This window comes from Rhinoderma darwinii, chromosome 6, assembly GCF_050947455.1.
Source record: "Rhinoderma darwinii isolate aRhiDar2 chromosome 6, aRhiDar2.hap1, whole genome shotgun sequence".
In the NCBI taxonomy this organism is placed as follows: Eukaryota; Metazoa; Chordata; class Amphibia; order Anura; family Rhinodermatidae; genus Rhinoderma; species Rhinoderma darwinii.
The window spans coordinates 26,394,023-26,407,367 of NC_134692.1; the positions used below are offsets into that span (position 1 = coordinate 26,394,023).

At 40.9% G+C, this 13,345-nt stretch overlaps 1 protein-coding gene across 1 annotated transcript in view; it reads left to right on the plus strand.

The window, feature by feature from the left end:
* The window catches only part of PSMD14 (proteasome 26S subunit, non-ATPase 14), a 73,303-nt gene that overhangs the window by 29,490 nt on the left and 30,468 nt on the right, over nt 1–13,345 (plus strand). Inside the window, exons 3-6 of the mRNA XM_075831098.1 lie at nt 1,770–1,841; nt 3,653–3,772; nt 8,245–8,315; nt 11,084–11,234. Of these exons, the coding sequence (XP_075687213.1) occupies nt 1,770–1,841; nt 3,653–3,772; nt 8,245–8,315; nt 11,084–11,234 (414 nt within the window). The remainder of the gene's footprint in view (nt 1–1,769; nt 1,842–3,652; nt 3,773–8,244; nt 8,316–11,083; nt 11,235–13,345) is intronic.

Consider the following 13,345-nt stretch of genomic DNA (forward strand, 5'->3'; position numbering starts at 1 on the left):
ATTCTAGATTGTCAGATTTTTTTATTTAATTTTTACATTAAATTGTGTTGATATGGAATGTAATTAAGTTAATTTTGTGGAAGAATTTTAATGGTGGACCTACAAAGTAGACCTGTCACTAGGTCATATAAGTTGAACTTGTTTTCTGACCTGAATGGTCTCTCTGATTCGAGGTCTTCTTCTTCTTTTTTTTTTTTTTTTTTTTTTTTTTTTTTTTCATTTTTCTGGATTCCCCACCTTCCTTCTTCCGTTCGAGAGATGTGGCCCACTGATGTGTTGGCTTCCTATATGCCAATTAACTGTAGTTAGCCAACGGGGTGGAGCTAGCTTCATTGCCTCTGCTGACCAATCTGTGCAAGACCGCTACAGAGTAGTTCACGCCCTGTTGGCTAACTACAGCAAATTATCATAGAGGGTGCCAACACATCAGCGGGCCACATCTCTGGAACGGGGGTCCAGGAAGAAGAGAGACAGCGCTATTCAGGTCGTATAACCAGCTCAACTTATATGACCTAGTGACAGGTCTTCTTTAAGTGTCCTAACTTTAGCACCTTTCTTCTTAAATAAAAAAATTAAATACAGGAGCTAAGATTTTGCTGAATAACTGGTTCACTATAGAACTATTTCTGTACTCAACCAGCACCCCCTCCCCCCCCTCCCCCCAGCACTGCAACAACTATAAGGATCTGATGTTTTACAGATCACACTCAAGCCTCATGCACAAGAGCGTATTACAGCTCTTTACAAACGGAGTTTTACAGAGCAGTACTATGGCACCCATAAAATTCTTTGGGTGCCCTACGTTACACTCATATGTCTCCATTTCCTTACAGGAATTATTTTCATTTGAATTCTGTATGAATTTCAATCATGGCATTTGCCATCAGACACCGTATTAAGATGTATTCACCGCTAGAAGCGTTTCTACCACAGGACCGCACAGAGTGCCTACATCTCCGCAGTGCTGTGTGCCTTGGTGAGCTTCACTCGAACACCCAAACAGTTATTTCGTATGAAAGCGCCACATCACTTGGTTTAGCACTTAAAGGGGTTTTCCCACAAAGACATTTATCAACTATTCACAGGATAGGTGATAAGTGATAGCTGGAGGCCCAACCGATCACTATAATGGTGGTCCCGTACCACCCGTTTGCCCTCACTGCTCAAACGCAAGTTTGAATGGACCACAAGATGGGCGTGCGCCCTGACGCTCTATTCATTCTCTATGGGACTCACGGAGATGGCCAAGCGCTGTAGTCGTTGAGTGTAATAAAACAAAGACAGAGAATGAAAAACACTGATCCAAAAGTAGATTGAAAAAACTATTGTAACTTCTACTGATGACCGTAATGAACTAGAATTTTTTTTTTTTAAATTTTTGCAAAAGAACCGTGAAACTTCTATGAAACCTGTTTTAGGCATGTGTTACATATATTGGCGGATACTGTAATTCTATGAAGTAGTTTCGCTGCCTCAACTGCGTTCTCCTCTTCGCTCCACCGCAGCGAACGTTAAATTGTTTAGAAATCATTTAATCATCCAAAGCGAACAACACCCACATTCACACCATCACAAGATGTCATAGAGATAATTGGGAAATAAAGTATTTTACAGCTTTAGGAAGCAAAGTCCCTATTATACCAACCAATGTTACAGTATCCACTATGGCAATTGTCCGTGTAGTCATCGTAGTGTATGTTAGTGCAGTATGTGCCTGAACGTGACCTGCGAGCGGCCAGATTTGACACATGTTCTTACTTTATTTTTAGGGGCCTCCCACCGATGCTCCCGCAGTGGACACAGCCGAGCAGGTTTATATTTCTTCCTTAGCATTGCTTAAAGTAAGTATCTACCTGTATATGCATGTCGTCGTCCCCCCCCATCCCATTTTAACGTAATTAAGGCTCAGTTCACACCATGCTTTTGCATCCTGTTGAATTGTACTATTTATTTATTTTTCAAGATTAGAAAAAAGGTACTTAAAGATAACCGGTCACCAGCATTTCACCTATTAAATCATCAATACCTGGTGGACGTGGGTGAAAAATCATTATGTAACCTATAATTATCTTCTAAGTAGGCTCTGTACCTTTAGTGTTCCCGTGCCGTATGCTAATGAGCATAAAATAGTCATATCTTCATTTGAAAAGAGTCATATCCTCATTCCTCGAGGCTTTCTGAGTTAACCCCGTCTCCTTAGTTTTGATTGACAGCTCCTCGCTTCTCCCCATCACACACGAAATCCCGCGCTTGCGCATCCATGTCCTGTTCTGGTGCGAGCGCACAACACGACACCCTAGCGGCGCATGCACAGTAACAAGATTTGAAGCCTCAACAAAGCAGGGAAGCATGTCAGACCATGCATGACTGGTGCATGTGCGCTATCTCAGATGAGATTTCGGCATAAAGGGCGCGTCCGTTTTCGGTGGTGGGCGGGCTTAAGAAGAGGAACGAACGAGACTGCTGGATTATTACCATAAAAGGCGCAAAATGTTTGCAGACCGTTTACGGGCGGAGGAAGAGTTTAGGAGAGGGGATAACGCCAATGAACTTTTGATAGCAGCGGCCAGCGAAGGGTGTGTAGAGTTCAACAGGTGAAATGCTGGCGACAGGTTCCCTTTGAAACAGGATTCCTATCCTGTTGCCATTGACTTCTATTGTAAAAAAACAACCCCCCCCCCCCCAAAAAAAAACCAAAACAAACGAACATGCTTCCATTAATGTTTATATGTACTAACTCTACAGTGGACTAACCCTACATGCGTCTTCGTTTGTGAATGTTTTTACTGTGACGTTTTTCTAATAAAATTGTTGGAAACCATATTGGAAAAAATCCAACGTGGCTATTAAAACGCTGATCGTCCGAAATCCTCATCCATTTTGGTAGTAGATGATCTTCTGTGTATGGCCAGCCTAGTTTATTCACAATGCCGTGCAGCAGAGAGCGCTGCAGTACAGCTACTTGAGGACACTGCTAGGGAAGTGTCTGGTGACAATCTATTTATCTACTCCTGTAGTATCGAATTGAACTGAATGCGGCCGTCGACTGTGGGACACTTGGATCATTTGAAACAATAATGCACCAATTTTTGGGGTTCTTTTTATAAAAAATCTTTCTGTGGCAATATTTAGTGAAAGACCCACTTTGATAGCTGGTAGCTTCGTCGATGGGCTACTTTGCAGTCGGGCTCTATGTTCAGTCAATCACAATGTACGACACCCAGTAATTGGTTTTGGTGACTTAATTTTTGATCCAATGTTCATGATGTTGATTTAGCTGCACTGGTGTGTGGTTCACTGCTTGTACGTGGCTCCAATATAAATAAATCTCCCCCATTGGGCACCCCTTGACAGACAATGCTCTTTATGTAAGTTGTGCACTTTATGATTTTGTATATTTTTTTTAAAAATTACTTTTTATTTGTATTTTTGTTTTATTGTTTTATTACTACTAATATATATATTATGTTGTGCTATATTTTTCATTATTCTTTTTTTTTAACTGAGACAGATACATGATAAATTAAATATTGTTGAGTTCAACGCCCCATCTAGGGGAGTCTTGTTATGTACGAGTTTACAGAAGTGAATTGCATGCTCCAGTTAGGTAGAAATCACATGCATTTTGTTAATGGTTCTTCACTTATCCTAGATGCTAAAGCATGGCCGGGCTGGTGTCCCAATGGAAGTCATGGGTCTGATGCTGGGGGAGTTTGTGGATGACTACACAGTCAGAGTCATTGATGTATTTGCCATGCCCCAGTCTGGAACTGTAAGTCCTTTTACTGTTTTAAAATATAAAGTGCATCTGTTTAATAGTTAATTGTGAACTGAAAGCACCGCAGAAAAATGTTTCAATAAAAAGAAATGGACAAATATACAAGTACATGCCCACAGGTGTTGATTATAGAAAGCAAAACATTTGTGTCAGACCATTCCTTCAGAACCACAAAACCAGAAAATAACTTTAATGGAGTCCTTCAGTTTTATACAGTAAGAGGTCAAATGGCTAATCAAGAAAAGGACCAGTGTGTGTTTCCTAGCATAATTTTCAGTTCTTTCTTAGTAATTGCCCTGTGATCATAAGTTGGCGATTGTAAAAAAAAAGGGGCTTCCAAGATTAGACGAAAGGGTCTCTTTCCCCCTCCCCCTAAAACAGCACCACTTTTGCGTATGGGCTGTGTCTGGTATTGCAACTTGGCTGCTTTCTCTAGCATAGGTTCGTGCCACTGAGCGTTCATGGACCGTCACCACCTCTACCAATTTTATGTTCAATTCCTCGATTGTGCTTTCAATCAATAACTGGCTACTTCAGCTGCAATTGCTCTACTTTAAAGGGGGTGTCCAGTTTAGAAAACCCATTTTCATATACCCTATTAGGAAATTATGAGTTAATCGAGGAGGGTCCTTTGTTCAGAGACCCCTCTGGATGGAATAGAGAATTGTTACAAAGAGCATCTATGCCTCTGGAGGGCCAGACCTGTCCTACATTACACAGACAAGCCGTTGATGTGAATGAGCACTGTGTAATGCTTAATTTCCCCTGTGGTGGGGCTAGAGGGAAAATTAACATTTACTGTTAGATTTCCCCACAGACTACAGCTGATCGCTGTGGGGCACTTTGTGGACACCTTAAGGCCCTTTTACATGGGCCAATTATCGGGCAAACGCTCGTTGCTGATAATTGCCCGTTGCTCGTTCATCTGCTAATCTTATCGTTGATGACAGCAAATCTCCCTGTGTAAACAGAGACCTACTGCCGACATGATAGAAATGTATGGGGATGAGTGATCGGAGTAACAAGCGCTCGTCCTCCTACATAGCTCCATGTGAAAGGAGCAAACGAGCGCCGATCAACGAGCTGTCTCGTTGATCGTTGCTAGTTTACACGACCCAGGACGGGCCATGTAAGAGGACCTTTATTAAGAGTCTATTCTAATATGTAGATTGTCCAAAGCAAAGAACCCCTTTAAATGACCTGTGGAGTTTAGAAATGATGAATTGGATTTGATAACATATAGTCAGTGTTCATTGTTTGGAGCCTCCTTCAATCTTATGTGCACAGGGTAAAGATTGGGAGTTTGGCTGCATTCAGAGGCTATTCACCTGTAATACAAAAAGGGCAGCAATGTGGGCTGTGACTGAAGAAATATAATAAGACACCTATTTATTATGTTTCCCAAATATGTATGGCCTTGCTGGAGGACTGACTTAAATTAGAAATACTATAGACCGTTTTATAAAAAAACAAAACAAAAAACTGTACTTGCTAAACTAGAGTTCTGGGGACTGATCTGGTTGAGTCTTTTGAACCTTGTAAGCTCAAAACTGGATAGTCTAGTTAGCAGTGTAATGTGATCTTCATTCGGGCTCTATGGGAACGGTTAAGAAGGTAGGGAGACTCTTTAGACAGTAAGAAATGGGTCTAAATAGGCCTTTAACTGTATGAACTACCCTATAATACCATACTTAAATAAGACTATATGTATAAGTTTATTAAGAAAGAGAGCCATATTGATCATGAGAAAAAGACTTCAAAATCCTTTGGATAGCCTAACAAAACAAAAAAACAAACACCTGTAGTTACACCCGCCTCCAAGAATTTAATTGATCTCTGGCACTGGAAAACCTTCAACATTCTTTTTTTGCATGAGTGGCTCCATTTTTTTTTCTGATGCAGAGCACACAGCCATTGAATTAAATAATACAATTCTGTCTGCCTACTGCCACCACTAGAGGGCGCTTTAGGCGTTTACAGCATATGATTTATACATTAAAGGGATTGTCCCACAACAGAAAATGTTACAAATTTGTTAGGAAATGTCAAATGAAGACACTTACCAATATACTTCTCACTTTCAAAACTGCGAGGATGTCCAGATTTCCCTACCCTTTCATCTGGTCTCTTAGCTGTGACGTGTTGAAACAGCCTCCGGATGCAGGGTGCCCCCCTCTGTGTGTCGGTGGTTTGATAACGGAGCTGGCTGCCTGTCTCAGTTCATTATCTAAGCCAGCCCCTTCCCTGTCACAGCTAATACAGTAGCTTTATGTCTAGTCTGTAAGTGTTCCTTCTCCTCCCGCTCTACTTATTATCTTTTATCTCACTTTCCTTTAACTTTCAGCACAGAGCTATGTGCTTTCTGTGTTAGTGGTACACTTCAATAATATTAACCCCTTAGTGACCACTAATACGCCTTTTCACGTCGGTCACTAAGGGGCCTTAGGCTAGGCTGACGCCTTTTAACATTCGCCTAGTCTAAGTCCTGCACGGGTCTCCCGTGCAGGCTGGAGCCGGGGCTCTGCTGTCTGATGACAGCTGAGCTCCTACTCCAACGCCCGTGATCTAAGTTTACTTCGATCGCGGCCGTTTAACCCGTTAAATGCCGCCGTCAATAGCGACCGCGGCATTTAACTTTGTTTACAAAGGGAGTGAGCTCCCTCTGTCACCCATCGGCGGCCCGCGAATGCAATCGCGGGTCTCCGATGGGGTGTCATGGCAGCCGTGGGCTTGATAAAAGCCCCCAGGTCTGCCCTGGACATATGCCTGTTAGGACGCGCCGGAGGCACGTCCTAACAGATTGCCTGTCAGATTTACACTGACAGGCAATAATGCTCTGGTATACGAAGTATACCAGAGCATTATAGCAGCGATCTGAAGATCGCAGAGTAAAGTCCCCTAGTGGGACTAGTGAAATAAATAATAAATGTGAAATAAAGATTAATAATAAAAGTTACAGTAAAAAAATAAAACCATTTTTTTCCATAAAAAGTGGTTTTATTTAGTAAAAGTGTCAAAAATAAATAAAAGTACACATATATGGTATTGCCGCGACCGTAATGACTCCATTAATAAAGTTAATATGTCATTTAAACCGCAAGGTGAACACCGTAAAAAAAAAACGCAAAAACCATGGCGAAATTGCTATTTTTTTCCCTTGCCCCTCAAAAAAGTCATAATAAAAATGAATCAATAAGTCCCATGCACCCCAAAACAGTACCAATCAAAACTACGTCTCGTCCCGCAGAAAACAAGCCCAAAAAATCACTACATTGATAGAAAAATAAAAAAATTACGGCTCTTGGAAAGCGACGATGCAAAAACAAATAATATTAGTTCAAAAGTGTTTTTATTGTGCAAAAGTCGTAAAACATAAAAAAAACGCTACATATGTGGTATCGCCGTAATCGTACCGACCCATAGAATAAGGGTAACATGTCATTTACGTCGCATAGTGAACGGCGTCAATTTAAAAACGCATAGAACAATGGCGGAATTTCAGGTTTTTTTTTATAATCCCCCCAAAAAAAGTTAATAAAAAAATATGTACCCAAAAATGGTGCTATTAAAAAGTACAACTAATCCCACAAAAAACAAGTCCTCATACAGCTATGTAGACGAAAAAATAAAAACTTTATAGCTCTTTGAATGCGACTATAGAAAAACGAATAAAATAGCTTGGTCATTAGGGCCTAAAATGGGCTGGTCACTAAGGGGTTAAAGACTTCTCACGCTGAAAGCAGATAGCTTTGTGCAGACAGTCCAGGAAGGGAAGTTCGATATCCTACAATTAGGAAAGCAGGAGGTGGAGAAACACTTGCAGACTAGATATAGTCTCAGGGATATATATACAATAAAGGCAATAATAAAACTGTATGCCATAAGCTCCCCCTAGTGTTGGCTGCAAGTGGGTAGAATTGTATGGTTTAACGCAGTCAGACTGATGCAATATTTTTATTCGGAGACCATTATATAGCGGTGGATTTTGATACACATCAACTGAAAGTATGTACAGTTCATACCCTTACCCGAAAAGTGTTTCCCGAAAACCCTAACCGAGCTGCTGCTGTGGACTTTGATTCAGTCATAGATTTTATGCTGCTTAAACAGCCTTTCTGCCATTGATGGTGTTTGGATTGGCCTTACTCATAACTGTGTAGGCTTTCTACAAAACTGTCATGTTTGTCACAAATTGCTCCGTTTGCTAATTAACTTGATTTTAGATGAATCCTGCTTCCTTTAACAGTTTTGTGTCTTGTTTTGTAACAGCGATAACCCTTTACTGTTGGATATCTGAACAGCTTGGATTGCAACTTTCATTCCTTGCTGCAAATATTGAAATAAATTGTGCATATTCTCTTTTTATGCGCGTTGCAAATCTTTAAAAAAAATTCAATATCCTTTAGGAATTCTGATGAGAATGCACATAAGGATCGGAAATAATTGTGGGGGTTTGTATTTTATAGGGCGTTAGTGTGGAGGCTGTGGATCCAGTGTTTCAGGCTAAAATGTTGGACATGTTGAAACAAACTGGAAGGTAAGATCCTTGTTTTTTATTCCTTGTGTGATATGTGGTATACGGGGTTTTCGGTTTACTGGCTTGTGCTCGTGATGACCAATGTTGAAAGCCAAACACCGCTAAAAACCTGAAACATCAGACATGACGGTAGTTAACATTTAGTTTGCAGTCCTCCCTTGTTACACTCAGAGGGTGCTGACATATGAGTGGGTTTTTGGTGGGGCCTCACACTAGAGCTGTTTTAGCTGTCCTTGTGTTTGCCCTTCCATGTTTTTTATTGTTTTTTTTTTTTTTTTTCTTTTTGCATGGAAGGAACATGGTGATAAGTTATTTTTTTTTCCCCTGACCAACAAAAGTGACTGCAACATCAACTTTTAAATATTTGACTACCATGACGGAGCTGTGTGCCCTTAACATGCCCTGTCTTTGTACCCCTCTTTATTTGTATACCCCCTTTTGAAGTGGTCATCCCTTCTTGATTTCCATTGAAAATTCTAAATAAAAAAAGCAAAATAAACAAAACAATTGGTGGAAATAAAATCATGAGCGACCACTTGTAACATCCATGTCACTGGTAGGCACTGGTGTTTGTCTCATGGCAAAAGAATAGACTTTTAAAGGCGATGTACACTTTTGTAGCTAATTTTTATTAAGATTTCGTTTTATTTGATTCTATGCAACTTTTTAAAATTATTTTCATTAAAAAAACACTTTTACTTTTTCAGATACACCTATGTATTCTTTATACATAGAAGCTGTATCTTGCCATCAAATCCGATTCTGTCAGGTCAGCTGGACTGACGGCTTGGCAAAAAGCTGGTCCTGCGTGTCTCTGACACGCAGGATCCACCTAATAACGATCACATCTTAACTTTTGGCTACGAAATTGTACATGGCCTTTAATGTCTGTCAACTTTCCCAACCAACCTTTTTGTACTGCTCGAATGCATATAAATAACAAAAAAAAAGAATTCAGCTTTGCAAATATTCTAGATTAAAATAATATCCTACCATTTTTGCTTCCACATCTCGCTTGAAGAGCTATGCCTCCCTGGTTACAGACTACAAACAATGTGTAGCCTGATCCTGCAGTCGTGTTACGCCACTCCCTCTTCTTGATAAGCTGCAGATAGTAGGAGAAGGGACCGGTGTAAGAATAATACACGACTGCAGGATCAGACTACACATAGAGTTCATTGTAGTCTGTAACCATAGAAACATCTCCTGTATAGGACCTGTGTGCACAAAACAGTAGGAGATCTGTAATCAGGATTATTTGAAAAGATGCTGTATTGTATATAAAAAATAAGAATTGGTTCAAAGGTGGACATACCCTTTAAAAGAGTTTGTAACAAAAGGGAGCAAAGACTATAAGCAAAACCAAACTATGCCCTAGTTTATAGATCGTGTCCCTAATCGTAAATCCCCCTAGACTACATTTATATTCCCTGATATGTAAAGGGATTGCATAAAGCAGACCAGACCATTAAAATGACTGAGTCAATGGCTATTAGTATTTGTGTATTTTCCCATTACCTGATAGTTGCCCTTGATTGTTCAGCCATTGTCTCCATTGTCCAGTTTTGTGAATCTATAGGTTTGGCGTCGCTTTATTCTCCCTATAATACAGCATAATTGAGTAATTTCCTGATAACCCAGCGTGGGAATATTGTCCTAGCATTCAAGATTAACAGGTTTTTTTTGGATCATCAAATACTGAATTAATGGATTTCTATGTAGTCCGACTTCCTGTCTGCAAGGGACTCGTACTGGCAGAATTTACTTTTGCAAAAATGTTTTTGGGACTTATCTCTCTGTAGAGCAATTATTAAAATAAAAGAAGACCCCTAGAATTACATAGATCATCTGTACAATCCTGGATGTTGACTTCATAGGGGAGAAAGTTGAGACAGGTTCCCTTTAAAGCGAATACACTAATATATACTTTTTGCGGAGGGATCATCTGCAGAGAAGACACCAACTTTTAATTGAATGTATAATTCTAGTATGTAGATGAAAGATGCGACCTCTAGCTTTCCGAAGGCTTTCGATGAGTTGGAATTTGTACTTGACACTCCCGCTTCTAGTATAATTCATCCTTTTAGTATTCTCCATCATTTTACATCCCACGGCCCCAGTGTCGATATTCCCTCAGCTGTCGCTGTTGCATACGCTGATATACAGCCATGCTTCTTGTATCGTACGTGTGAGGTTAGTTAAAGATTTGCCCTCCGTCATGGCTGGTCTTAATTGCTTTAATAGTAAACAGTCTTGTCTAGCGAAGCGCGCACGGTAATACGGCAAATCATTTTCTATGCAGTTTTATTCTTTACCTCTCAACAGTTGTCATGTGCACGCTCAAAATTCTTTTACTGCGAAAAAAAAAAACTTCAAAATTAATGTTAGCAAAAGGCTCAGCAGCTGAGCGGAACAGTGCAAATTGCTTTTTGACTGGGTTCCTAGTTGTACTGCTGGTTTAATTGATATTTAAAGAGAAGATATTTACTCAAGTGCTGAAAGGGTAAAAACTGGCTCAGGGAAGGTGTGGTAACAGGGTGAAATACTGAAAGCACGATCTACTATCGCTAATGTGTATCCCTTAATGATAGCACTCCTTTGTCACACTTGTTCATGCTTTCACAATGATACTATGGTGAATGTTCCTAATGGAGCCTTTTTCACACCGTCAAATTTACGGTTTCCAGTCCTAATTTATACCCTGTTAGTGTAATTCCTCTTTTCATACCGTACCATGTTTGGGAGTCTGAGCCATCTTCTCGTTCCAGGCCTGAGATGGTGGTTGGTTGGTACCACAGTCACCCCGGCTTTGGTTGCTGGCTCTCCGGAGTTGATATCAACACCCAGCAGAGCTTCGAAGCCTTATCCGAAAGAGCCGTAGCCGTGGTGGTCGATCCCATTCAGAGCGTAAAAGGAAAGGTAAAGTACAAGCTGTCTACCAGCAATGTAATTCAGTCTGTGTTTTAATGTAACTTTAACCAATTTTTTTTTTTTTTTAGTATACTTTGTTTTTTTTCTTTCACGCTTTGATATATAATTAATACATTGCCTTATTCCCAAGAGCCTTGTTTTTCCGGGCTTCAGATGGTTCGTGCATCTCAAATGAGCCGTCTCCTACTCACTTTTGGGTAATCGGTCCATGATGACATGTAGAATTTTTTTGTTTAAAACAAAAAACAATCGTTAGAGAATTGTTAAGGATTGCCAGTCCTTTTCCAATCACATTGGGTTGTTGAGGCTCCCCCCAGCACAACGCTTCCACTATGAAGGCTTTACACTGGTAGACCATTCAAGTTTCCCCTGAAGACCGTGTCCCGAGCACTTCACTTTTTTTTTCTGGAGCTGACGAACTACTTCAGTACGGCGATTGCAAAATAAATGAACTTGTAAAGCATATTGGGCTGTAGTTGTCCTTTGTTTAAATCTCTTTTGTTCTTGTTTGGTTTCTTTTTCCTTTTTTTTTTTTTTTTTTTTTTTTATATTTCGCTTCAGCCCCATATGCCATTTTCCTATTTCCTGCCTCGTGACAGCAGGGTGCAGGTCTATTATCACCTTCACAGAGCTGTCTGCAAATGTGAGAGGCAATTCGATTTTGCTCAGCCACAGGGAGAGTGGATTAGAAAAACTCAGAAGCTCCTGAAATTGGCTTGAATGGTTTACTGCTTTAAAATACTGCTGAGGTGTCTTGTTGGAACATGTCACGTCCATTGTAATGTAAAATAATAGATATGATAAAATCATCGCAATGCATTATTATAAAAGTTTGCCTTCTCTTAAAATATCCCATCATTATGTATATCGCTAAACATCGCGCGCCACAGCACAAGCACCAACGCTTTTCTGTTTTTTTGGGTGGGGAAAGGTAAATGATATGTGGAGGCAGTTCATTGGAATATTTCACCGGGGGAACAAAAAACATTTATATCACAGGTTGATATAAGTTTTAATTGCTGTGAACTAGTATTTTACCCTAGAAATAATTGCTTTTGGGTGGAGGGGATAGAAATTGGGGGAGGGGGGGGCACAGAAAGCCTTGCATGGCCGGGTCCTTAATTAACTAATGAACTAATTGGTTGAGCAAGGTTTAATGAGCAGACATATTGGAACACTGTCGGGGGTAATTTTGGACTGTTAATATTTAAGAAATGAAATGACACAACCCCCTCTCAGGGAAGGGATTGGTATATTCAGATAATAAGATTAAATCGGGGGTTATTCTCTTGAGAATTGATGCTGGGCTCCGTTTTTTGACAATTTGGAGAAACCTATGTACTCAGAGGTAAAAAACATTCCCAGGATCTTCTCCATTACTTAAAGCTTGGGAAGGGGATGGATAAGGTAGGACAGCTAGAATGAAGTCACGAGCATAAATACGTTCTGCCTAAGTCCTGGTCGCACAGATGAGTTGTGGAGTGTGAGGTGTTGTATGAGCCCGGCCTTACTCAATCCTGGGGAATGTCCTCTCCCCCTCCTCTATTGTTTGCTGGATATTGTTTGACATCTGCAGGAGAGTATATACCTGTTTAGGATGAATAGTGCTGAGATATATATATATATATATATATGTATTAGGAAGCGTTTATTCTCTTTTTGCTCCGTTCCTTATGAATCTGTAACGTCTTCAGATTTTCAATACAGTGGCCTTATTTCTAACACAAATGGGATACAAATATTTGTGTAGATAATTGTGAGAGCTAGATAGTTGGATAAATTTGACAGGTAAATGGATATATGAGGTAGATAGTTAAATGAGATGGATATATGGGATGGCTGGCTGCGCGCGTGTGCGCTGGCTGGCTGCGCGCGTGTGCGCTGGCTGGCTGCGCGCGTGTGCGCTGGCTGGCTGCGCGCGTGTGCGCTGGCTGGCTGCGCGCGTGTGCGCTGGCTGGCTGCGCGCGTGTGCGCTGGCTGGCTGCGCGCGTGTGCGCTGGCTGGCTGCGCGCGTGTGCGCTGGCTGCGCGCGTGTGCGCTGGCTGCGCGCGTGTGCGCTGGCTGCGCGCGCGTGTGCGCTGGCTGCGCGCGCGTGTGTG